General features: G+C 46.3%; 1 protein-coding gene and 1 long non-coding RNA gene across 3 annotated transcripts in view; one reads left to right on the top strand and one right to left on the bottom strand.

Annotated features, from left to right (window-relative positions):
- The window catches only part of LOC140426580 (uncharacterized), a 185448-nt gene that overhangs the window by 41935 nt on the left and 116861 nt on the right, over positions 1 to 26652 (top strand). Inside the window, exons 2-3 of the long non-coding RNA XR_011948235.1 lie at positions 6008 to 6203; positions 22732 to 22776. This is a non-coding gene — a long non-coding RNA (uncharacterized lncRNA). The remainder of the gene's footprint in view (positions 1 to 6007; positions 6204 to 22731; positions 22777 to 26652) is intronic.
- hsd17b7 (hydroxysteroid (17-beta) dehydrogenase 7) overlaps positions 1 to 26652 on the bottom strand; it is a 54666-nt gene that overhangs the window by 1633 nt on the left and 26381 nt on the right. For both annotated transcript variants that reach the window (XM_072511518.1, XM_072511519.1), the window contains 4 exons: positions 17009 to 17123; positions 12474 to 12668; positions 9895 to 9999; positions 9739 to 9795 (listed from right to left, as the gene is read on the bottom strand). In XM_072511518.1, coding sequence (XP_072367619.1) covers positions 9739 to 9795; positions 9895 to 9999; positions 12474 to 12668; positions 17009 to 17123 — 472 coding nt within the window. The remainder of the gene's footprint in view (positions 1 to 9738; positions 9796 to 9894; positions 10000 to 12473; positions 12669 to 17008; positions 17124 to 26652) is intronic.

The following is a 26652-nucleotide window of genomic DNA, read 5'->3' as shown; positions in this document are numbered from 1 at the left end:
TGGAGTTTGCACATTCTCCCTGTGTCTGCGTGGGGTCTACCCCCACAACCTAAAAAAGGTGTGAAGGGTAGGTAGATTGGCCATGCTAAATTGCCCCTTTATTGGGAAAAAAATTATGTACTCTAAATTTAAACAAAAAGGAAAACAGCAACAAAATGTCTGGCAGTGTAGGAAAAGGATGAATGATCTCATGCTCTTTGCCAGGGTAAGTGGACCTTCTGCTCATTCCAATCTCGCTCTCATAATGGCATCATGCACTTAAAAGGGTTGAGGGATCTCACATAATATTAGTGGGAGAGATATCAGCACGATTGTCTCACAGACACTTTAAGAATCACCAGCATCTCATCTATACGAAAAAACAAAATAGAGCAGAAATAGGCCTTTAGGCCCCTTGAGCCTGCTCCTCCATTCAATAATATCATGGCTGATATGTTTGTGTTTCGAATTCCACATTCCCTTTTATCCTGACCCTTTGATTATCTGGCCTAACAAGAACCTATCTATATCTCAAAAATATTCAATGACCCCCCTCTCCATCACCTTCTGAAGCAGAGAGTTCCAAAGTCTCATAATCCTCAGAGAAAAAAATCTCTCCTCATCTCTGTCCTAAAAGGGAATATATTTTCCGTGTCCACCTTGGCAAGATCATTCAGGATCTTATAAACTTCAATCAAGTCACCCTTCACTCTTCTAAACTTCAGTGGAAACAAGCCCAGTCTGTCGAACTGTGCTCATAAGCCCCGCTCATTCCAGGTGTCAATCTAGTAAATCAACTCTGAACCGCTGCTAAAGCATTTACAGCCTTCCTTAAATAAGGAGATCAAAAGAGCAAACCATATTCGAGATGAGATCTCATCAATGCCCTGGATAAGAGAAGCATAATATCCTTACTTTTATGTTCAATTCCCGTACCAGCCTCCCCGAACAGGCGCCGGAATGTGGCGACTAAGGGCTTTTCACAGTAACTTCATTTGAAGCCTACTTGTGACAATAAGCGATTTTCAATTTCTCTCATAATAAGGGACAATAATTCCACTACTCTTCTTAACTATTTGCCATACCTGCATCCTAACTGAGTGCCATATACTGGAACACCGAGGTCTCTCTGGACCTCCGGATTTTGCAGGCATTTTCAGTTTAAGTAGTATCCTGCTTTTTAAAAAATTCTTCCTGCGAAAGTGAACAATTTCACATGTTCCCACATTATACTCCATCTGCCAAATTTGTGCCCACTCACTCAACCTGTATATCCGGCTGCAAGCTCCTTGGATTGGATTGGATTTTGTTTATTGTCACGTGTACCATGGTACAGTGAAAAGTATTTTTCTGCGATCAGCTCAACAGATCATTAAGTATATGTGAAGAAAAGGGAATAAAAGAAAATACATAATAGAGCAACACAAGGTATACATAAGGTATACGCAAGGTAACTACATAAGTACCAGCATCGGATGAAGCATACAGGGTGTAGTGTTAATGAGGTCAGTTCATAAGAGGGTCATTTAGGAGTCTGGTGACAGTGGGGAATAAGCTGTTTTTGAGTCTGTTCGTGCGTGTTCTCAGACGTCTGTATCTCCTGCCCGATGGAAGAAGGTGGAAGAGTGAGTAAGCCGGGTGGGAGGGGTCTTTGATTATGCTGCCGCTTTCCCCAGGCAGCGGGAGGTGTAAATGGAGTCAATAGATGGGAGGCAGGTTCGTGTGATGGACTGGGCGGTGTTCACAACTCTCTGAAGTTTCTTGCGGTCCTGGGCCGAGCAGTTGCCATACCAGGCTGTGATGCAGCCAGATAGGATGCTTTCTATGGTGCATCTGTAAAAGTTGGTAAGGGTTAATGTCGATATTCCGAATTTCCTTAGTTTCCTGAGGAAGTTAGGTGCTGTTGTGCTTTCTTGGTGGTAGCGTCGAGGTGAGTGGACCAGGACAGATTTTTGGAGATGTGCACCCCTAGGAATTTGGAACTGCTAACCATCTCCGCCTCAGCCCGATGCTGACAGGGGTGTATACAGTACTTTGCTTCCTGAAGGTAATGACCAGCTCTTTAGTTTTGCTGGCATTGAGGGAGAGATTGTTGTTGCTGCACCACTCCACTAGGTTATCTATCTCCCTCCTGTATTCCGACTTGTCATTATTCAAGATCCGGCCCACAATGGTCGTATCGTCAGCAAACTTGTAGATGGAGTTGGAACCAAATTTTGCCACGCAGTCGTGTGTGTACAGGGAGTAGAGTAGGGGGCTAAGTACACAGCCTTGCGGGGCCCCGTTATTGAGGACTATTGTGGAGGAGGTGTTGTTGTTCATTCTTACTGATTGTGGTCCGTTTGTCAGAAAATCGAGGATCCGGTTGCAGAGAGGGGAGCCAAATCCTAGGTTTTGGAGCTTTGATATGAGCTTGGCTGGGATTATGGTGTTGAAGGCAGAGCTGTAGTCAATAAATAGGAGTCCTTGTTGTCGAGATGCTCTAGGGATGAGTGTAGGGCCAGGGAAATGGCGTCTGCTGTGGACCGGTTGCGACGGTATGCGAATTGCAGTGGATCAAGGTGTTCTGGAAGTATGGAGGTGATGCGCTTCATGATCAACCTCTCAAAGCACTTCATTACGACTGAAGTCAGGGCCACCGGACGGTAGTCATTGTGGCACGTTGCCTGGTTCTTCTTTGGCACCGGTGTAATGGTGGTCTTCTTGAAGCAGGTGGGGACCTCGGAGTGGAGTAGGGACAGGTTAAACATGTCTGCAAATACCTCCGCCAGCTGGTCCGCGCAGGCTCTGAGTGCAGGACCAGGGACCCCATCCGGGCCCGTCGCCTTCCGAGGGTTCACTTTCAGGATCTGACTTCGGAAGCTGTGATGGTGGGTATGGGTGAGTTATGGGCTGCTGGTGCACTCAAAAGCAGATTGTTGGTTACCTGCTCGAACTGAGTTCATCGGGGAGGGGTGCGCTGCTGCCAGAGATACTGTTCGGCTTTGCTTTGTAGCCCGTTATGTTGTTTAGTCCTTGCCACAATCGCCGAGAGTCTGTGACTCTAGCTTGGTTTGATATTCTCTCTTGGCATCTCGGATGGGTTTGCGGAGGTCGTACCTGGATTTCTTGTGTAGGTCAGGGTCGTCTGACTGGACGCCTCAGATCTGTCCTTCAGTAGGGAGCCAATCTCGTGATTGAGCCATGGTTTCAGGTTGGGGAACGTACGTACTGCTTTCTTTGGCACGCAGTCGTCCACACATTTGCTGATGAAGTCTGTGATGGTGGTGGCATACTCATTTAAGTTGGTCGCTGAGTTCTTAAATATGGACCAGTCCACTGTCTCTAAGCAGTCACGCAAGAGCTCATCTGTTTCCTCGGATCAGTACTGCACAATCGTCTTAGCTTGATTCTCCCGCTTGAGTTTCTGCTTGTATGCTATGGAACCCAGATCCCTGATGTCCTCTTCACAACATACTTTCCTATTTATCTTTGGGTAATCTGCAAATTTAGCTACCAAGCCTTCAATCCCCTCATGTAAATCATTGATATAAATTGTAAAACGTTGAAGCCCCAGCACAGACCACTGTGAGACTCCACTTGTCATATCCTACCATCCATTTATGCATACTCTGTTTTCTGCCAGCCAGCTAATCTTCTACCCAGGTTAATATTTTACCCCTTATTCCATTACCTTTTATTTGCCACCTTATCTTCTGTAATACTTTCTGGAAATCCAAGTACAGTACGTCTACAGGCTCCCCTTTATCCACAGCACATGTTACTCTTTCAAAGAACTGCAATAAATTGGTTCAACTTAATTTCCCTTACACTAACCATACTGACTCTTCCTGTTTTTCTAAGTGTCCACCTAGAACCCCCTTACTGGTTGATTCAGCACCTCCTCCATGACAGACCTCAAGCTAACTGGTTTATAGTTTCTGTTTTCTGCCTCCCTCCCTTCTCGAATAGAATATTTTTTCTACCTTCCAGTCCAGTGGTATCTTTCCAGAATCTAGCGAATTTTGGAAAATTAACACCAACACATCTACTACCTCTTTAGCCACCTCCTTTAAGACCCTCGGGATAAAGTCCACATGGACCTGGAGACTTGTCAGCCTGCAGTTCCATTAGTTTGCTCAGTACCACTTCGTTAGTGATTGTAATTTCACCAAGACCCTCTCTTCCTTTACAGATATTACTGGAATGTATTTTGCAATCTCTATAGTGAACACCGAAGTAAAATATTTGTTTATTTCATCTGCCATTTCTGTATCATCTATTAACTCCCCATTGTCACTTTCTAGAGGACTAACACTCTACTTACTGTCTTTTTTGAATATCGGTAAAAACTCTTGATGTCTGTTTTTATATTTCTAGCAAGCTTCATATTCAATTCAATCATATGGTCACTGTTACCTAGGGGTGCCTTCACTTTGAGGTCATTGATTAATCCTGCCACATTACACAATGCCAAGTCTAATATAACCTTCTCTCTGGTTGGTTCCAGAACGTGGTGCTGTAGGAAACTATCTCAAAAGCATTCTACAAACTCCTCTTCCAGGCTACTATAGGTGATCAGGGGCGTCATTCTCCGCCGGCGGGAGTCTCCGTTTTGCCGGCGCAGGGGGGGTTTCCCGACGGCATGGGGCTGCCCCACAATGGGAAACCCCATTGACCGGCCGGTGTTACGGAGACTCCCGCCGGCCGGTCGGGGCAGAAATGTGGCGGGGCGGGTAGGAGAATTTCGCCCCTGATTTTTCCTGTTCATAGGTAGCTTAAAATCGTTCATGATTATTGCCATCCATTTATCACAAGCACCCAATATTTCTTCTTGTCCTACTTTGTCCTACATTGTTGTTATATTAGGAGGTCTGAAGCCTCACCAGTGCCTTCTTTCCTCTACTATTCCTCATCTCCACTCAAACTGATTCTATATCCTGATCTCCTGAACCAAGGTCATCTCTCATTATTGAACCAATTTCAACCTAGTTCAACAGTGCTACCCACCCATCTTTACCTAGCTTCCTATTCTTCTTGAATGTTATATAACCCTCAATATTCAGGGCTCAATCCTTGTCGTCCTGCAGCCATGTCTTAATGGCTATCAGATCATATTGATTTACTTCACGGTGCGTTACCAATTCATTGATTTTGCCCCGCACCTTCAGATACAGATCTTTTAGTTTTGTCTTTTTGTTATCCTAGTAACATCTAGTCTTGACTGTTGGTATATTCTTAGGTTTTCTCTCGCTGTCCTTTCCTGCCATTCTCTGACCCTCATTTCGAACATTACTATTTTGCACTCCTGCCTTGAATCTACCCTTGATTTGCTAGATCTACAAAAACTTGATCCCTCACATCTCTTGTTTAGTTTATGTCCTCTCCACTTCCCTAGTTATGCAGGTTGTTTGAACACTGGTCCCAGCATGGTTCAGGTGTTGACCATCTCAATGGCACAGCCCCCACTTTCCCAGTACTGGTGCCAGTGCCCACAAACCAAAGCCCACTTCTCCCACACCAGTCTTTGAGCTATGCATTCATCTCTCTAATCTTATTTGCCCTATGCCAATTTGCATGTGGCTCAGGTAATAATTCAGAGGTTCTGCTTCTTAATTTGGTAATTAGCTCTGCATACTGACTATGCAGAACCTCTTTCCTTATCTATCATGCTGCACAAACAGCATCTTCAACCCTGACTGGGGAGGGCTCAGTTCACACATGCTTGCTTCCTAACCTCTGCTCCATCCCTTCTCATCATATTCCATTCATTTATATGCATGCAGGTCAAACTTGCCCACAACAGGAGGGAGAGATCCCAGATGGGAGGAGGGACAGCCAGATTCAGTTTACTCAATTTGAAGAGGATGCCACTGAGTTGGCACAGGAGGACAAAGATAGATTTTGTTGCAAAAAGATCGGTCTCTCCCAGCAACTCAATAAGGATCAGCGTTCCAAGAGTTTATCAGTTCTTGATACTCACAGTGAGTGATATACAATGTTGGATTCTGGCTGCTCATGAATTAAATTAATCTTCTGTCTCTTACAGGCACCAGCATGTCCAGACATAGCTCGAGACACACCATAATCCCCAGCCCACCAGGAAGAGGGGGATGCTTCTGATTAAGGCCCGTCACTATGTTCACCCGCCTTGCACTTTCTGAATTACTGGATGTTTGTGACCCATGTCAATTGTACCATGCACATCACAGGCTTTCATAGAGCATCGTGCAGATATCAAGCAGGTGTGTTTCTTTAATGGCTGCCTAACTCTTCCCACATTCCTCTGACATTTAAGTGTTCAATGGGACTACTTCTAATGTGACCCCAGTGACTATTGCAGTCTTGTGTAAAAGCTCACCATTGGTTAGTGGTTCCAATTCTAATTTCTCAATAAAGTGTTCATGAGTTCTATCAGCTGAGCCTTCATCTCCATGTTAAGAATCTAATAAGTATGAGGGTCCCAGGAGCAAGGATCCAAAGCACCCACAGTGAACAGCTCTGTCTGAGACCCGCAGCACAAACAGTGAACAGCCCTGCCTGAGATCCATAACACCACAGTGAACAGCCCTGCCTGAGACCCACAGCACCCAGTTTAAACAGCCCTGCCCTGTCTGAGATCCATAACACCACAGTGAACAGCCCTGCCTGATATCCACAACACCCACAGGTGAACAGCCCTGCCCGAGACCCACAGCACCCAGTTTAAACAGCCCTGCCCTGTCTGAGATCCATAACACCACAGTGAACAGCCCTGCCTGAGATCCACAACACCCACAGTGAACAGCCCTGCCTGAGACCCACAGCACCCAGTTTAAACAGCCCTGCCCTGTCTGAGATCCATAACACCACAGTGAACAGCCCTGCCTGAGATCCACAACACCCACAGGTGAACAGCCCTGCCCGAGACCCACAGCACCCAGTTTAAACAGCCCTGCATGAGACCCACAGCACCCATTGCGGATGACCTTCCCGGGACCCCTAACAGTTTTGCCTTACATAGCTGCTTTGGCATTGGTAGCAACTCAGCGCAGCGCTGCTGCAGGTAGACTTTGAATGTTGCATGCACATCGAAGTTAAGAATGAAGTTAAGGTGGACAACTTGCGAATTGGACCAGTCTAATTTCTCACTAGTTTGGCATATAATTAGGAGGTTGTGATTCTGGCAACTTGCATTTTTACTGAGTATGCTAATGCACGCAAATAGTTGTCCTGCATTGGATCACCATTCAGTTGGTATGAAAGCACCAAGGGGAAAATCCCAACCTCTTTTCCCACTGGCAGAAGTCCAAGGGTGGCATTTTCTGGTCTCTTTGAGGGAGTGGGGTGAGAAAATATTGGCAAAATTCTGGCCCAACTTTCAACCTTACTCTGAATATTTCCATTAGCAGGGCTGGAAAATTCTGCCCTTGTTGGAAATTTTGACCACTGCTTCTTCTTGAGTTCTCTGCCCCAGGCAAGTCCGACCCACAGCACTACGATCTCCAACACAGGTCAGGCAAGAACCCAAATCCACCCAGCCAGAACAGCAATCAAACCGCGTGCTGTTTGCACAAAACTGATCCACACGAACCATCCAACCAACTGAGTCATCCGGCCTCCCAATGTGTGCAAATTCCTATGGCAACATACACTATTACATGTAGCCTGGAGCTATGGATAGTGATGGTCAAAATTCCAATTTTGTTCCATCACATGGCTGACCAGCAATCTCTCCCGCTCTTGCCGCCTGTTACTGGCATGGGTTGGAAAAATTCACAAGTTGATACCGAACCTATCTGGCCATTTTCCTTGTCCATCAAGCTCTGGAATGGGACTTGTACCCCGATCTCTGGCTTAGAGGTAGAGATGCTAGCACTGCGCCAAGAGACCACCATTTTGGCTACATCCGGCCAGATGTAGTTGGAAAGTTCAAAAGTGTACAATGTCGGAGCTAATTTGGAAATGTGCCGTAACAAATGAATGCAGTCGATTAAGTGCGCAGCCCTTTGAATCTTTGGGTTTAGAAATATAAGCAATCTTCTTTGGTCAAAGCGAATTGTAGTCTAGGCTATATAATGACAGCTACAGAACTCAAAATGAGAACTGGAAATCAATGCAGATCTCTCTTACAACTTTTAGTACAGCTGCAATATTTAGAATTTTCTTTTGCAATTCAAAAACTAGAATCACCTTTCCTTGCATACAGCACTGAAGGGATAAAGTTTGTCAACACCACTGGGCGGATTGTAGTAGCCAGTTCCCAGAATGCATTGCCACAAGCATGAGTCACTTTTTCTTGGAAAACTATCCAAGGTTCTTTCGACCTATTTTCTGCCTACGTAAATGGTCCCTACCTTCCATTCCCTTATTTTATTCCTCCTCTTAGGTTATTCTGATATGGTGGACTATTTCCCAACTGAGAAGTGGGCCTTTAAAATATTAAGCTTGTTACAGTGAGGGTAATTTGAGAGCTCAAAGCTACCTATAATGCCCAATCATTGAGTTTATTAAAAAATAAACCTCTTGTGAATAGCATTATTGAATTAGCACCATGTTACCAACAGTGTTATGCAAATGTTTATGCTGTAATTAGTATGGTGTATAAAGCTTGCATGTTATCAGGTGACTCTTGGGTATATATTCATAGGAATTTACCCGATTTGTCTCCATTAGGCAATTTCATTAGCAATATGTTCTGCTATAACATTATAAAGGAAAAGAAGATAGAGACAAGGGGCGCGATTGAACGGCCTCGTAGCACACGATGCATTGACGCGATGAGACCGTTAAATCTTGCAAGGGGCCTCTCGTGTGGTTTGTAATGCTCGGAATTCCTCGCGAGATCTTATTAGACGTTGCGATCTGGATCTCGCCCTCGCGGAGCAAGATCCAGATTTACATATTTAAATGAGCCATTTGGCTCATTTAAATATGTTGCCGCCTGATTCTCCCAAGGCCCGGGAACGAACGCCTGGAAAATCCCACCATGGCGCGGTTTAGCACTGGCCCATACAAACGTGGACCAGGCATAACGACACTTGGGGGGGGGGGGGTTGTCTCCCAGGCAATTGGTGGCCCCCGGGTGGTTGGGCTCTAGGAAGGAGGGCACCATGGCACTCCAGCCACCACCCGGGCAGCATGGCACTGCCAGCCTGGCACAGCCACCCAGGCAACCTGGCAGGGACAGTGCCAGAGTGCCAGTGCCAAGTTGCCCATACAGGTATTGGGCCCAGAGGTGCCCTGCCCTTAAGAGGTGGGATGAGGACTCCCTAAGAAGCAAGTTGAGGCAATGTGGGGGTCCAGAGGCAGGGTGTGGTGTATGGAGAGGGGGGGGGGGGGGGGGGGGTGAGACATTAGGACGGTATTAAAAATTATGCCCTGAGCTCAGCCTGTCAGTGCAGAATATGAGGTAAGTGCCTCCTCGACAGGGCGTTCCCAACCGAGGCCAGAAAAAAAATGTCCCGTTTGATAGCTGGGTCGTTCTCGGTGATGCAAGCACAGAGAAAGACTCCTACATATCCGCCCAAAACGGGACTCTTGTTTTTTTGCACAATAAGTCGTGCCCAGGTTGTCTCCATTGTCAAAAAAATGCAAAATCAATTCCTGGATTCTTTTAACTTTCAACAGGAGGTGTTCTGATGAAGACATCTAATGACCGTCCTTTAGGAATATAACTTGACCAGCAAAGATCTTAAAACTTTTGTTTCGCATAACATGTTGCGAGTTGTTGATGATAATAAAGAATTATAACTTTTTTAATGATTCTCCAAATTGTTGTCTTTTTATCAGGCTACATACCAATGCTTCTGTTCCATTGTAAGGGCTCAGAGTAAACGAGTTCATGAATACACGAATCTGAAGAACAGAACAAGTAACACAGAGATTATTAAAAGTGCAAACGCATCCTGGCAGTTGCTTTAAATAGCTTGAAAATGTCAGAGGTATTCTACTCACCAGCCACATAATGGGGGTAATTAATGTCCACAAGACAGGAGGAAATATACCATAGGTCAAATTAGTCAAGACAAGACCTGGACACACTACACTAGAAAACAGGCCCTGGAAACAACAGCAGATGGAAAAACCAAGTTAACGTAGGCCTGTGTCAATTCCTAAATCTGTTCTCAAGTTTGAAGGCTGCAATATGTTGAGACAATAAACATTCAGTTGATTAGATGTTCTTTTGGCAATGAAACCAAGAACAGGCACAAGGACAGATTCCTCCCATGATACACGTGAAACGCCCAATCTACAGTTCCAGCCAATAATATTTTAGGACCACATCCTGTTGAAAGTTAAAAGAATCCAGGAATTAATTTTATGACAGTGGTGACAACTTGTCTTTATCTTCTTTCCCTATGGAATGTGATGGCAGCATTTCTGCGGTAAACAAAAGTTACTTGTCTTGCTCTTAGTCAATGGAAGTACACAGTGGTTAGCATTGCTGCCTCACAACGTCAGGGACCCGGGTTCGATTCTGCCCTTGGGTGACTGTGTGGAGTTTGCACGTACTCAGACTGAGTGGGTTTCCTCCCACAGTCCAAAGATGTGCAGGTTAGGTGGGTGGGCCATGCTAAATTATCCCTTTGTGTTCAAGAATGTGTAGGTTGGGTGGGGTTATGGGGATAGGATGGGGGAGAGGGCCAAAGTAGAGAGCTCTTTCGGAGGGTTGGTGTAGACTCGATGGGTCGAATGGCCTCTTTCTGTACTGTAGGGATTCTATGGAATATGTCGATATTACTTTTTCCTTCCAGCCCCTGGGGCTGAGGGAGGTGCTGGATAGTTTCAGGGATACGAAGTCGGGGAAAGCCCCTGGGCCAGATGGGTACCCGGTGGAATTTTATAAGGAATTCACTACAGACCTGGCACCACATCTGTTGGGGGCGTTTAATGAAGCACTGGAGAAGGGAGCGTTGCCGGAGACGATGACGCAGGCAGTAATCACACTAATCCCCAAAAAAGGGAAGGACCTGGTGGAATGTGGGTCGTATAGACCCATATCACTATTGAACATGGATATGAAAGTATTGGCTAAGTTGTTGGCAGGGCGGATGGAGGACTGTGTCCCGGGGGTGGTTGCAGAAGATCAAACAGGCTTTGTGAAAGGCAGGCAGCACACGAGTAATAGAAGATGGCTGTTGAATTTGGTGATGAATCCGTCGGGGGCTCTGGTACCGGAGGTGGTGGTGTCCATGGACGCGGAGAAGGCATTTGATCGGGTGGAGTGGCGGCACTTGTTTGAGGTTTTGGGAAGGTTTGGGTTTGGGCTGAGATTTGTGGCATGGGTGAGGGTGCTGTATGTGGCACCATGGGCAAGGGTGAGGACAAATGATTTGAGCTCACAAAGCTTTGACTTACACAGGGGTATGAGGCAGGGAAGCCCACTGTCGCCGTTGCTGTTTTTTGCTGGCCATAGAGCCGTTGGTGATGGCTCTCAGGGGCTTAGCAGAGAGGCTGGGGATTATGAGGGGACAGAGGGAGCATTGGGTGTCGCTCTATGCTGATGACCTCTTGCCGTCTGTTTCTGATCCACTGGAGAGTGTGGGAAGGATTATGGGCCTGCTGGGGAGGTTTGGAGGTTTCTCGGGGTACAAATTGAATGTAGGGAAAAGCGAGGTATTCCCGGTGAATGAGCTGGGACAGCGGGCTAATTTAGGGGGGATGCAATTTACGGTAGTGAGGGAGGGTGAAAAAGGGGAAAAATCTGTACAGACTGTACAGCTGATTATTGGGAAATATGTTTCCCGGGGTGTTTGTTTGCTGTAACCTGTTTTGATACATGTTTGTAATAAAATACATTTAAAAAAAACCTTTTTCCCTCCTTGTGTAGACTGATTTTCATAAGACACAACAAAAGTATACAACATGGGCATCAAAGCAGTAATATAAATTCAGCATCTGGTATACAACTTGCTATGTGCATGCAGACGCTTGAACACAGGCAGACTCCTACTTTTCAGGAAAAGTTGAGAAGGGCCACAATGTAAGTTGTCCCTTGTCTGACATTGTTGTACTCTTAATTGGTAGAAAAATCTCTGACACCCCAAGTGATTTGTAAGTGCTTCATTACATCAGGACAATATTTGCAGATTTTTTCTAAATTGATTCATGTTCTAACTTTAAAGACTAAGTGTTGACACCAACGGATAATCCGTAGACCTTTACGACAGGAAAATCAGCGCTTCACCTGCACCGATTCTGTTACCGGTGAGGGGCTAGCACCGGTGTTGTGTGGAACACCATCGAATCCCATGGAAAACGGTGCGGGATTCGCGGGGTCCGTGATGGACACTCGCAGGGCTGACAAGGGGCTGGTTTAGCTCACTGGGCTAAATCGCTGGCTTTGAAAGCAGACCAAGGCAGGCCAGCAGCACGGTTCAATTCCCGTACCAGCCTCCCCGAACAGGCGCCGGAATGCGGCGACTAGGGGCTTTTCACAGTAACTTCATTGAAGCCTACTTGTGACAATAAGCGATTGTGATTATTATTATATTTTCATCAACGTGTGTTGCAATAATTGATACCAAGTTTACCTTGCTGTTATAGTGCTTGTTCAGCCCAACATTCAGTAGATCAGTGGCATATTTGGAAGAACTGTAGGACTCCTGGCCTTGGCTATGCTGGTAGTCAGTTAAATTGAAGGCAGATTTCCGTGCATTACTCGAAGATGTCCAAACTACCTGTGATGTACAACCAGCTTGACCGAGTACAGGTTCCAGGTTTCGTATCTAGAAATAGACATTCTTAATAATATAAATTAATAGTTTAGCTTATAACATAGTCAATATTTTCCTCATGGCTTCTTTCCTTTTCTCATATTGCCTTATAAAAGGCAGAGGCGTTAAGTTTATGGGCGGGATTCTCTGACCCCGCGCTGGGTCGGAGAATCGCCCGCGGGCCGCGCAAATTGCACCACCCCACCCCGGCGCGGCATGTGATTCTCCGCAGAGCGGAGAATCAGCGCCATTGGCGCCGGCGTGGTTGGCGCGGCGCCGGTCGCGGGCCGCTCTACGCAGCCGACCCACTGATTCTCCGGGCCCGGATGGGCCGAGTGTCCATAAGAAAAGAGCCGAGTCCCGCCGGCGCCGTTCTAACCTGCTCTGGGCCGGCGGGAACTCGGCATGCAAGGGTCGGGTGGCCCCTGGAGGGGCCGCAATTAGTCATGGGAGTGGCCTGTTCATGCCGGCGTAAAACGCAACGGCGTTTATGATGCCGTGGACACTCTGCCGCAGGATTGGAGAATCCCGCCCCATATCTTTTGGTCACACTGGATGCTTCCAGTGTGAACATGGTATAAATCTATAACAATTTTATACCACATGTTTTGTGTTGTAATTTCCCTCATATTAGATGTATCGGAGATATAAAATGTGAATTAATACCTTTCAAAAGTGAAAATACAGAAAGAAATTACAATTTATATGGTCCGACTTTAAATGTAAATATACAGATCAATAAATAAACCAGGTTGTGCTATAGAGGTGGAAGTGGCACATAATAGGTTTAGAAGTTCTGCTTAGGTTGAATAGGAATTTGAGAGTCTGGTTCAGCTTGACAATGGCTGGGAAGGGGAAGAAATGTGGCAAGGGAACATAGCTGGAGGCAAAGGGGGTGAGTATTAGTTTTGGGGCGCGATTCAGTAAACTTGAGTTAAAGTCCACTGAATGACGCATTTAGCAGATGTTTCTCGCCGCTGCCTCGCTATTCAACGTCACTTTACCGTTTCTTTTGGCCCCAGGAAGATTCTCTCCGCAGAGGCCACACTTAGAGGGATTTCCTGCTGACGATCTTCAGGCTCCTCACAGATCGGGGCACCATTTTGGAAGGCTGCCCCGATCTTCCCCCAACCCCTTTCCAGAGGCAAAGATTCAATGGGAGGAGATGGAAAGAAGATAGCCAAAATAAATATGCCACAGAGAACAAGAAAATCAGAAAATCCATATCCCGTTACATTCTAAAAATGATTGTACTTATTGTTTAAATGGGAACCATAAAATATAGGGCTGGATTCTTACGCCCCTTCCGCAGCAAGAACGCCACCGGCCAGACACGGACAATGGATAGCCCACTGAATTCGCCCGGTGACTGGAGAATCCCGCCCTTAGACTCTAGGCTTTTAATCAGATACTAAGATTTTGATTTGAAGGCAGCAATATTTTTGGTTGATGATTGATTTTCATACAGTAATTTACAGATTAAGGCGTCACAGGAGATGAAGCTAGAAGCTTACTTAAGAACAAAGAACAAATACAGCACAGGAACAGGCCCTTCAACAACAAGAACAAAGAAATGTACAGCACAGGAACAGGCCCTTCGGCCCTCCAAGCCCATGCCGACCATGCTGCCCGACTAAACTTCGGCCCTCCAAGCCTGCGCCGATCCAGATTATCTAAAACTGTCGCCTATTTTCTAAGGATCTGTATCCCTCTGCACCCTGCCCATTCATGTACCTGTCTAGATACATCTTAAATGACGCTATCGTACCCGCCTCTACCATCTCCGCCGGCAATGCGTTCCAGGCACCCACCACCCTCTGCGTAAAGAACTTTCCACGGATATCTCCCTTAAACTTTTCCGCTCTCACCTTGAACTCGTGACCCCTAGTAATTGAGTCCACCACTCTGGAAAAAAGCTTCTTGCTATCCACCCTGTCTATACCTCTCATGATTTTGTAGACCTGAATGAGGTCCGCCCTCAACCTCCGTCTTTCTAAAGAAAATAATCCTAATCTACGCAACCTCTCTTCATAGCTAGCGCCCTCCATACCAGGCAACATCCTGGTGAACCTCCTCTGCACCTTCTCCAAAGCATCCACATCCTTTTGGTAATGTGGCGACCAGAACTATACGCAGTATTCCAAATGTGGCCGAACCAAAGTCTTATACAACTGTAACATGAGCTGCCAACTCTTGTACTCAATACCCCTTCCGATGAAGGAAAGCATGCCGTATGCCTTCTTGACCACTATCGACCTGTGCAGCCACCTTCAGGGTACAATGGACCTGAACACCCAGATCTCTCTGTACATCAATTTTCCCCAGGGCTTTTTCATTTACCGTATAGTTCGCTCTTGAATTGGATCTTCCAAAATGCATCACCTCGCATTTGCCCGGATTGAACTCCATCTGCCATTTCTCCGTGGGGACTTGTCCACCTTAATGCCTTTTAGAATATCCAACACATCCTCTCTCCTTATGCCGACTTGACCTAGAGTAATCAAACATCTATCCCTAACCTCAACATCCGTCATGTCCCTCTCCTCGGTGAATATTGATGCAAAGTACTTGTTATGAATCTCACCCATTTTCTCTGACTCCACGCATAACCTTCCTCCTTTGTCCTTGAGTGGGCCACCCTTTCTCTAGTTACACTCTTGCTCCTTATATATGAATAAAAGGCTTTGTGTTTTCCTTAACCCTGTTTGCTAAAGATATTTCATGACCTCTTTTAGCCCTCTTGATTCCTCGTTTAAGATTGGTCCTACATTCCCGATATTCTTTGGCTTTGTTGTCTTCAGTCGCCTAGACCTTATGTACCCTTCCTTTTTCCTCTTAGCTAGTCTCACAATTTCACCTGTCATCCATGGTTCCCTAATCTTGCCATTTCTATCCCCCATTTTCACAGGGACATGTCTGTCCTGCACTCCATTCAACCTCCCTTTAAAAGCCTCCCACATATCAAATGTGGAATTACCTTCAAACACAGTAGCATTGTGGATAGCACAATTGCTTCACAGCTCCAGGGTCCCAGGTTCGATTCCCGGCTTGGGTCACTGTCTGTGCGGCGTCTGCACATTCTCCCAGTGTCTGTTTGGGTTTCCTCCGGGTGCTCCGGTTTCCTCCCACAGTCCAAAGATGTGCAGGTTAGGTGGATTGGCCATGATAAATTGCCCTTAGTGTCCAAAATTGCCCTTTGTGTTGGGTGGGGTTACAGGGTTATGGGGATAGGGTGGAGGTGTGGACCTTGGGTAGGGTGCTCTTCCAAGAGCCGGTGCAGACTCGATGGGCCGAATGGCCTCCTTCTGCACTGTAAATAAAAAATAAAAAAAAAATCTACATTCCCCAACTCCTGCTGAATTTTGGTATAGTTGGCCTTCCCCCAATTTAGCACTCTTCCTTAGGACCACTCTCGTCTTCATCCATGAGTATTCTAAAACTTACGGAATTGTGATCACTATTCCCAAAGTAATCCCCGACTGAAACTTCAACCACCTGGCTGGGCTCATTCCCCAACACCAGGTCCAGTACGGCCCATTCCCGAGTTGGACTATTTACATACTGCTCTAGAAAACCATCCTGGATGCTACTTACAGATTCTGCTCCATCTAGACCTCTGACACTAAGTGTATCCCAGTCAATGTTAGGAAAATTAAAATCTCCTATCACCACCACCCTGTTGCTCCTACATCTTTCCATAATCTGTGTACATATTTGTACCTCTATCTCATGCTCGCTGTTGGGAGGTCTGTAGTACAGCCCCAACATTGTTACCGCACCCTTCCTATTTCTGAGCTCTGCCCATATCGCCTCACTGCTCGGGTCCTCCATAGTGCCCTCCTTCAGCACAGCTGTGATATCCTCTCTGACCAGTAATGCAACTCCTTCATCCCTTTTACCTACCTCTCTATCCCGCCTGAAGCATCGATATCCTGGGATATTTAGTTGCCAATCATGCCCTTCCCTCAACCAAAACTCAGTAATAGCAATAACATCACACTCCCAGATACTAATCCCAGCCCCAAGTTCATCTGCCTTACCTACTACACTTCTTGCATTAAAACAAATGCACCTCAGACCACCAGTCTCTTTGCATTCATCATCTGCTCCCTGCCTACTCTTCCCCTTAGTCACGCTAACTTCATAATCTAGTTCCTTACAGGCTTTAGTTACTACCTCCTTACTGTCCACTAACCTCCTCATTTGGTTCCCATCCCCCTGCCACATTAGTTTAAACCCTCCCCAACAGCATTAGCAAAAGCACCCCCAAGGACCAGCCTTCTGGCAGTATGCAACAGATTGTCTTCATATGAAAGCACATTTATTTGTAATGAATACACCTGCATTCTTACCAGTAAGAAATGTCCGAAGACATTGGTCATGAAGACCTGCTGTAGTCCATCATCTGTAAGCCAATCTTCCTGGGTGAGCAATCCCTCCCCCGTTTGAAACATGGTGAAAACTTTTCTATTGGGATGAAAACACCATCACAAGATAATATGACTATTAGCTTCAATTTATCTTGACCACAAACGCGTAACACATGCTGCCCATTCACTAGCTTGCATTCACACATTCAGGACTTTTATTATTTTATCCCCCCCCCCCCCCCCCCACTGCAGGCTGCCGCTGTGCGCACGCGCGGCCAAGGAGCCAGCAATTCTCACCCCCCCCCCCGGGCCTCCCTCCCCCGCAGAGGTAGTCATGAGGAAGAATTCAGAGTGTATTCAGGACAGTTTCATGGAACAATGGGAGGAATTCTCCTACCCCCCGCCGGGTCGGAGAATCCCCGGGGGGCGGTGCAAATCCCTTCCTGCTGCCGTATTCTCCGGCTCCGATTTTTGGGCGGGGTGGGATTCACACCACGCCGGTCGGGGGCCATTGGCAGCGGACCCCCGGGCCCGATGGGCCGAGTGGCTGTCCGTTTTTGGCCTGTCCCGCTGTCGTGAATCACTCAACTCACGTACCGGTGGAACCTGGCAGGTAGGTCGGCGGGGGCCGTCCTCAGGGTGGCTCGGGGGGATCCGACCCCGAGGGGGGGCCCCCCACAGTGGCCTGGCACGCGATCGGGGCCCACCGATCTGCGAGTGGGCTTGATCCGTGGGGGCACTACTTTCTTCCACACCAGCCCCTGTATGGCTCCACCATGGCCGGCGTGGAGAAGAGAGCATGTGCCAAAATACGCCGGCCGGTCTGCACATGCGCTGAACCACGCCAGCGGTTCTGCGCATGCGTGAGATCATGCTGGCCCTTTGGCGCATGCGTGAACTTGTGCCGTCCCTTCGCCGCCGGCTGGAGCGGCGCCAACCCCTCCGCCGTCCACCTAGCCCCCGAAATTGCGGAGAATTCCACACTTTCGGGGGCTGTTGATGCTGGAGTGGTTGCCGCCGGTTCTCCCGCCGGCGTGGGTACTCCCCAGAAGTTAGAATCCCGGCCAATATGTTGCGGATCCAACCAGGGAACAGGCTATTTTGGATCATGGATCTGTAATGAGGCAGGTTTAGTGAACAATCTCAAAGTAAAAATAACATGGTAGAACTTAGCATTCAGTTTGAGAGTGAGAAACTTGGGTCAAAAACAACTTTGATAAACTTGAATAATAGTAATTAAAAAGGAATGAGGCCAGAGTTGGCTGGAGTGAACTGGGAAGGGAGTTTAGCAGAAAAGGACGGTTGATTATCAATGGCAGATGTTTATGAAAATAGTTTGTGACTCACAAAAAATATATCCCAGTGAGGGATAAATCAACCATGGATGTTAAGAATTTTATTAACCTGAAAGAAAAAATATAAAATGTGGCAAAGATTAGTGCGAGGATAGAGAACTGGGAAAGTTTTAAAAACCAACAAAAGATGAGCAAAAAAATAATAAAGAGGGGAAGGTAAACTAAGAGGGTAAACCAGCAAGTAATATAAAAATGGACACCAAGAGCTTTTTTAAATATATAAAAAACAAGAGAGGCCGAAGTGAATATAGGCCCCTTAGAGAATGAGACTGGGGAAATAATAATGGGAAACCAGGAAAGGAGGATTAAATAAATAAATACAATAACCAAACTAACACGGTAGAAAAAGTACTAGGAAAAATAATGGGGTTAATTAAAGGCGGATATGTCCCCTGGACCTGATGGGTTGCATCTTAGGATATTAAAGGAAGTAGCTACAGAGAGGGTGGCTGCACTGGTTGTAAACTTCCAATATTCCTTAAATTCCGGAAAAGTTCCAATGCTTATTCAAAAAGGGAGGGGGCAAAAAACAGGGAACTACAAGCCAGTTAGCTTAACATCTGTCATTGGGAAAAACTTGGGAGGACATTATAAAGGATGTAATGGCAGATCATTTCGAAATACATAATGTAATCAAGCAGAGTCAGCATGGCTTCATGAAGGGGAAGTCATACCTGACAAATTTCTTTGAATTTTTTGAGGTGGTAATGAGCAGGTTAGATAAAGGGGACTCAGTAGATATAATATACTTGGATTTCCAAAAAGCATTTATAAGGTACCGCACAAAAGGTTACTTTGTGGGCGGCACGGTAGCACAGTGGGTAGCATTGTTGCTTCACAGCATCAGGGTCCCAGGTTCGATTCCTGGCTTGGGTCACTGTCTGTGTGGAGTCTGCACGTTCTCCCCGTGTCTACGTGGGTTTCCTCCGGGTGCTCCGATTTCCTTCCACAAGTCCCGAAAGACCTGCTGCTTGGTGAATTGGATATTCAGAATTCTCCCACTGTGTACCCGAACAGGCACCGGAATGTGGTGACTCGGGGCTTTTCACAGTAACTTCATTGCAGTGTTAATGTAAGCCTACTTGTGACAATAAAGATTATTATTAATAATAAGATAAGAGCCCATTGGGTTGGGGGTAGTGCATGGATAGAGGATTAGCTAACTAATAGAAGACAGAGAGTTGGGATAAGTGGGGCATTTTCAGGATGCAAACCTATAAGTGGAGTGTTACAGGGATTAGTGATGGGGCAACAATTATTTACAATATATATATTAATGACTTAGACGAGGAAAGTGAATATGCTATTGCTAAAGTTGCAGATGACACAAAAGTAAATGGGAAGGCAAGCGGTACAGATGAGAGAAAGATTTACAAAGGGCTATAGACAGGTTAGTTGAGTAGGTAAAAACTTGGCAGATGGAATATAATGCAGGAAAGTGTGAAGTTATGCACTTTGGTAGGACAAATAAAGGAGCTGAACATTATTTATATGGAGAAAGTCTGCAGGTAGCTGCAACACAAGAGGGATTTGGAGGTCCTCGTGCATAACACAAAAAGCTAAAATGCAAGTTCAGCAGGTAATAGGCAAGGCAAATGGAACGTTGGCTTTTATTTCAAAGGGAATGGAGTATAAAACAGGGAAGCCTTGCTAAAACTATATAAGGCACTAGCTATACCACTCCTGGAATGCTGTGAACAGTTTTGCTTCCCTTAGCGAAGGAAATATATATTGGCATTGGGGGCTGTCCAAGGAAGGTTCACTAGGTTGATCCCGGGTATGTAGAGATTTTCTTATGAGGTAAGGTTGAGTAGATCGGGCCGATACTCATTGCAGTTTAAAAGAATGATGGGTGACCTTACTGAGACATATGGGATTCTCAGGGGACCTGACAGGGTAAATGCTCAGAGGTTGTTTCCCCTTAGTCGAGGACCAGAGGGCATAATCTCAGAGTAAAAGGTCGTCCATTTAAGACAGAGAGGAGGAGATATTTCTCTTCTCAGAGGGTAGTGAATTTGTGGAATTCTTTGCCGCAGAGCTGTAGAGACTGGGTCACGAAGTGTGTTCAAGGCTGAGATAGACAGATTTTTAAGTAAGGGAATCAAGAGTTATGGGACACAAAGCAGGAAAGTGGAGTTGAGGATTATCACATCAGATCAGTTGTGATCTCATTGAAGGGTGGAGGAGACTTGATGGGCTGAATGGTCTACTTTTGTTTCTACATCTTATGGTCATATTCTGGACCCTGGTTTTCAAAGAAGAACAAAACAGCACAGGAACTGGCCCTTCGGCCCTCCAAGCCTGTACCGGTCATGATACCATCCTTGGCCAAAACCCTCAGCGCTTCCTCGTGCCGTATCCCTCTATACCCATCCTATCCATGAATTTGTCGAGATGCCTTTTGAACGCCGTTAACGTATCTGCTACCACAACCTCCCCTGGCAACACGTTCCAGGCACTCACCACCCTCTGTGTAAAACACATGCCTCACACATCTCCTCTAAACGTTGCCCCCCGGACCTCTGGGGCTGGATTAGCACAGTGGGCTAAACAGCTGGCTTGTAATGCAGAACAAGACCAGCAGCGCGGGTTCAATTTCCATACCGGCCTCCCCGAACAGGCGCTGGAATATAGCGACTAGGGGCTTTTCACAGTAACTTCATTGAAGCCTACTTGTGACAATAAATTATGATTATTAATCCTATGCCTCCTGGTGAGTGACCCCCTCCACCCTGGGAAAGGGTGCCTTCCCATCCACTCTATCCATGCCCCTCATAATCTTGTAGACCTCTTCTTATCAGGTCACCCCTCAACCTCCATTGTTCTAATGAAAACAGTCTGAGTCTATTCAGCCTCTGCACACAGCAAACACCCTCCAGACCAGGCAACATACTGGTAAACCTCCTCTGCATTCTCTCCAAGGCCTCCACATCCTTCTGGTAGTGTGGCGACCAGACCAGAATTGTGCGCAATATTCCAAGTGTGGCCTTACCAAGGTTACATAGAACATAGAACAATACAGCGCAGTACAGGCCCTTCGGCCCACGATGTTGCACCGAAACAAAAGCCATCTAACCTACACTATGCCATTATCATCCATATGTTTATCCAATAAACTTTTAAATGCCCTCAATGTTGGCGAGTTCACTACTGTAGCAGGTAGGGCATTCCACGGCCTCACTACTCTTTGCGTAAAGAACCTACCTCTGACCTCTGTCCTATATCTATTACCCCTCAGTTTAAAGTTATGTCCCCTCGTGCCAGCCATTTCCATCCGCGGGAGAAGGCTCTCACTGTCCACCCTATCCAACCCCCTGATCAGGTTCTATACAACTGTAGAATGACTTGCCAGTTTTTATACTCGATGCCCCGTCCAATGAAGGCAAGCATTCCATATGCTTTCTTGACCACTTGTCCACTTGTGTTGCCACTTTCAAAGATCTGTGGACTTGCATACCCAGATCTCTCTGACTTTCTATATTCCTAAGAGTTTTGCCATTTACGGTATATTTCCCCTCTATGTTAGACCTACCAAAATGCATTTCCATTTGCCATTTCTCTGCCCAGGTCTCCAACCTATCTATGTCCTGCTATATTGAGCTGAGAGCCACTTTCCTCCAAAACAATATTATACAGGATGTAAATAACTAGATGATAAATGTCTGGCTGTGCCCACAACATGAACTGGTCTCCTCGGAGGTCAAGTAATAATGACCTTGCTGAATCCACTTTTGATAAAGACATTTCTGCAGAGAGCAGCCACAGGTCAAGGTTTTACGACCAGGATGTGTTTGGATGGCAGAGTTTTCATTCCTGTCATCCAATCAGTTAGCAGCGAACACAACAACACTGATGTTGGCTGCCCCACAGTCATTAAAGCTAATTGGCTGGAGGCGGGATTTCTCCCCTCACTCGGGAGGAAGTCCCACCTCAGATTAACCAGCAGCTCTCTAGTCCCAGCAGCAGCAGAGGCTGCAGTAGACAGGACTGGGATGCAAACAGTCCAAAGATCTTAATGGCAGAATGTTTTGGCCCCGCCTACCCAAGAGATCACCCATCCCGCAGAAAACCAATAGATTTTTGGCTGCGCCGCCAGATCTCCTGCAACAGGGCCTGCCATGTCCCGGAGTCCAGGACTAGGTAAGTTTTGGGAGTCACAGTATGGGGATGGGAATTGAGGGCCAGGGGACGGTAAGCTTTGCACACGGTGAAGTCAAGACGGCCTGAGTGAGTGAGAGAGCCAGAGTGAGGATTGGAACTTGGTCATTTGGAGCAGGGTGGTAATTCGGTGCAGAGTGGGAGGAGGTGCTTTTCCCCTTTAATTTTGTTTTGTTTCTTTTGGCTTTTCAGGAGCGGAGCAGAGACCAGTGATTGGACCAACAGCATCTTGGGAAGGTAAGCGGGCAGACGGTGAATCTAAGGTTTAGACTGGGGAGAAACTGAAGAGTGACTTCACAGGAGGGCTGTGATTAGATTGGCCAAGAGGGGACCTGCTAAATTTGAATCTATCTGGGAAGTAGTTTTCTTTCCTTTTCATTTGTCCATTTTTTTGTTTATCTTTTGTTTTTTGGCATTGTTAACCTAAGGTTTAATACATGCCAGGAGATCCCAGATCCGTGTCATGCTCCTCGTGTGCGATGTGGGGGTTCAGGGACACGTCCACTGTCCCTGGCTCCTTCACGTGCAAGAAGTGTGTCCAGATGCAGCGCCTGTTAAGACCGCTTGACGGCTCTGGAGCTGCAGATGGATTCACTTTGGAGCATCCACGATGCTGAGGAAGTCGTGGATAGCACATTTAGCGAGTTGCTCACACCGCAGATAAAGAATTTTGAGGGAGATAGGGAATGGGTGACCATCAGACAGAGGAAGAGTAGGAAGGACGTGCAGGGGTCCCCTGTGGTCATCTCCCTCAAAACAGGTATATCATTTTGGATACTGTTGGAGGAGTTGGCTCACCAGGGGAACGCACAAGTAGCCAGGTTCATGACACCATGGCTGGCTTGCTGCGCAGGAGGGCAGGAAAAAGAGTGATAGAGCTATAGAGATAGAAATAAAGAGATAGGGGATTTAATTGTAAGGGGAGTAGACAGGCGTCCTACGGGCACAAACGAGACTCCAGGAAGGTATGTTGCCTCCTGGATGTCTCAGAGCAGCTGCAGGACATTCTAAAGGGGGAGGGTGAACAGCCAGCTGTCATGGTGCATATAGGCACCAACGATATAGGTACAAAATAGGATGAAGTCCTACATGCTGAATTTAGGGAGTTAGGAGATAAACTAAAAGTAGGACCTCAAAAGGTAGTAATCTTGGGATGCTACCAGTGTCACGTACTAGTCAGAGTAGGAATGACAGGCTAGACAGGATGAACGCGTGGCTTGAGAGATGGTGCAGGAGGAAGGAATTCAGATATTTGGGACATTGGAACCGGTTCTGGGGAGGTGGGACCATTACAAATCGGACGGTCTGCACCTGGGCAGGACTGGAACCAATGTCCTAAGGTGGGATGTTTGCTCGCGCTGTTGGGGAGGGTTTAAACTAATGTAGCAGGAGGATGGGAACCAATGCAGGAAGTCGGTGGGTAATAAAGAGAGGATAGAAACAAAAGTCAGGAAGGAGAAAAGTGGAAGGCAGAGAAACAGATTGAACTGCGTTTAGTTCAATGCAAGAGGCCTAACGGGCAAGGCAGATGAACTCAGGGCATGGATAGGGACATGGGATTGGGATATTATAGCTATTACTGAAACGTGGCTAAAGGAGGGGCAGGACTGGCAGCACAATGTTCCGGGATACAGATGGTGTGGGAAAGATAGAACAGGAGATAGGAGAGGAGAGGGATTGTGTTTTTGATTAGGGACAGTATCACGGTAGTACAGAGAGAGGTTATATCCAAGGTTTCGCCCACTGAGTCTATATGGGTAGAACTGAAAAATAAGAAGGGTGAGATCACTTTGATAGGACTGTACTTTAGGCCCCCAAATAATCAGCGGGATATTGAGGAGCAAATATGTAAATAGATTACAGATAACTGCCGGAAAAACAGGGTGGTAATAGTGGGGGGCTTTAACCTTCCCAACATTAACTGGGGCAGCCAGAGCACTTGGGGTTTGGATGGAAAGAAATGTGTTGAGTGTATTCAGGAAGAATTCCTCATTCAATATGTGGATGGCCCGACCAGAGAGGGGGCAAAGCTTGACCTCCTCTTGGGGAATAAGAAAGGGCAGGTGACGGAAGTGTTAGTGAAGGATCACTTTGGGAACAGTGACCATAATTCCATTAGTTTTAAGATATCTATGGAGAATGATAGTTCTGGCCCAAAAGTTAAAATTTTAAATTGGGGCAAGGCCAATTTTGAGGATATTAGGTGGGAACTTTCAAAAGTTGAATGGGGATACCTATTTGCAGGCAAGGGGACAGCTGCTAAGTGGGAATCTTTCAAAAGGTGTTAACTAGGGTTCAAGGAGAGCACATTCCTCTGAGAGTGAAGAGTAAGGCTCGTAGAAGGAGGGAAACCTGGATGACTAGGGATATTGAGGCCATGGTCAAAAGGAAGAAGGAGGCATTTGACGTGCATAGGCAGTTGGGATCAAATGGATCCCTTGAAGAGTATAGGGTTTGTTGGAGTAGAGTTAAGAGAGAAATCAGGAGGGCAAAAAGGGGACATGAGATTGTATTGGCAGATAAGGCAAAGGAAAATCCGAAAAGCTTTTACAGATACATAAAGAGTAAAAGGGTGACTAGGGAGAGGGTAGGGCCTCTTAAGGATAAACAAGATCATCTATGTGTAGATCCATAAGGGATGGTAGAGGTCCTAAATGAATATTTCTCGTCAGTATTTACTTTTGAGAAAAGCATGAATGTTAGGGAAATAAAAAGTGATTGTCTTGAAAAGTGTACATATTACAGAGAAGGAGGTGCTGGAGGTATTAAAGCGCATCAAGATAGATAAGTCCCCGGGACCTGATGAAATGTATCCCAGGATGTTGTGGGAGGCTAGGAAGGAAATTGCCGAGCCTCCTCGCTGAGATATTTGAATCATCGACAGCCACAGGAGAGGTGTCTGAAGATTGGAGGATAGCAAATGTTGTGCCCTTGTTTAAGAATGGCTGCAGGGATAAGCCTGGGAACTACAGACTGGTTAGTGGGTAAATTGTTAAAAGGTATTCTGAGGGACAGGATCGGAGGCATTTAGACAGGCAAGGGTTAATTAGGGAAAGTCATCATGGCTTTGTAAGGGGAAAGTCATGTCTCACCAATTTGATTGAGTTTTTTGAAAGGGTAACCAAGGTAGATGAGGGCAGTGCAGTCGACATTGTCTACATGGACTTTAGCAAGGCCTTTGACAAGGTACCGCATAGTTGGTTGTTGCAAAAGGTTAAATCTCATGGAATCCAGGGAGAGGTAGCCAATTGGATACAAAATTAGCTTGGCAACCGAAGCCAAAGGATGGTTGTGGAGGGTTGTTTTTCAAACTGGAGGCCTGTGACCAGCGGTGTGCCTCAGGGATCGGTGCTGGGTCCACTGTTATTTGTTGTATATATTAATGATTTGGATGAGAATGTAGGAGGCATGGCTAGTAAGTTTGCAGATGGCACAAAGATTGGTGGTACAGTGGATAGTGAAGAAGGTTATATAAGATTGCAACAGGATCTTGACCAATTGGGCCAGTGGGCCGATGAATGGCAGATGGAGTTTAATTTAGTTAAATGTGAGGTGATACATTTTGGCAGATCAAATCAGGGCAGGACCTACTCAGTTAATGGCAGGGAGTTGGGGAGAGTTACAGAACAAAGAGATCTAGGAGTATAGGTTCATAGCTCCTTGAAGGTGGAGTCGCAGGTGGACAGGGTGGTGAAGAAGGCATTCAGCATGCTAGGTTTTATTGGTCAGAACATTGAATACAGGAGTTGGGACGTCTTATTTAAGTTGTACAGGACATTAGTAAGACGACACATGGAATGTGTTCAGTTCTGGTCACCCTATTATAGGAAAGATATTGTAAAACTAGAAAGAGTGCAGAAGAGATTTATGAGGATGCTACCGGGACTTGATAGTCTGAGTTAAAAGCAGAGGCTGGATAGGCTGGGACTTTTTTCCCTGGAGCGTAGGAGGCTTAGGGGTGATCTTTCAGAGGTCTATAAAATAATGAGGGGCATAGATAAGGTAGTCAACATCTTTTCCCAAATGTAGAGGAGTCTAGAACTAGACCGCATAGGTTTAAGGTGAGAGGGGAGAGATACAAAAGAGACCAGAGGGGAAATTTCTTCACACAGA

This window comes from Scyliorhinus torazame, chromosome 7 (genome assembly GCF_047496885.1).
Source record: "Scyliorhinus torazame isolate Kashiwa2021f chromosome 7, sScyTor2.1, whole genome shotgun sequence".
Lineage (NCBI taxonomy): Eukaryota > Metazoa > Chordata > Chondrichthyes > Carcharhiniformes > Scyliorhinidae > Scyliorhinus > Scyliorhinus torazame.
The sequence above is the reverse complement of the archived record's forward strand: the minus strand, read 5'-3'. Positions and strand labels throughout refer to the sequence as shown.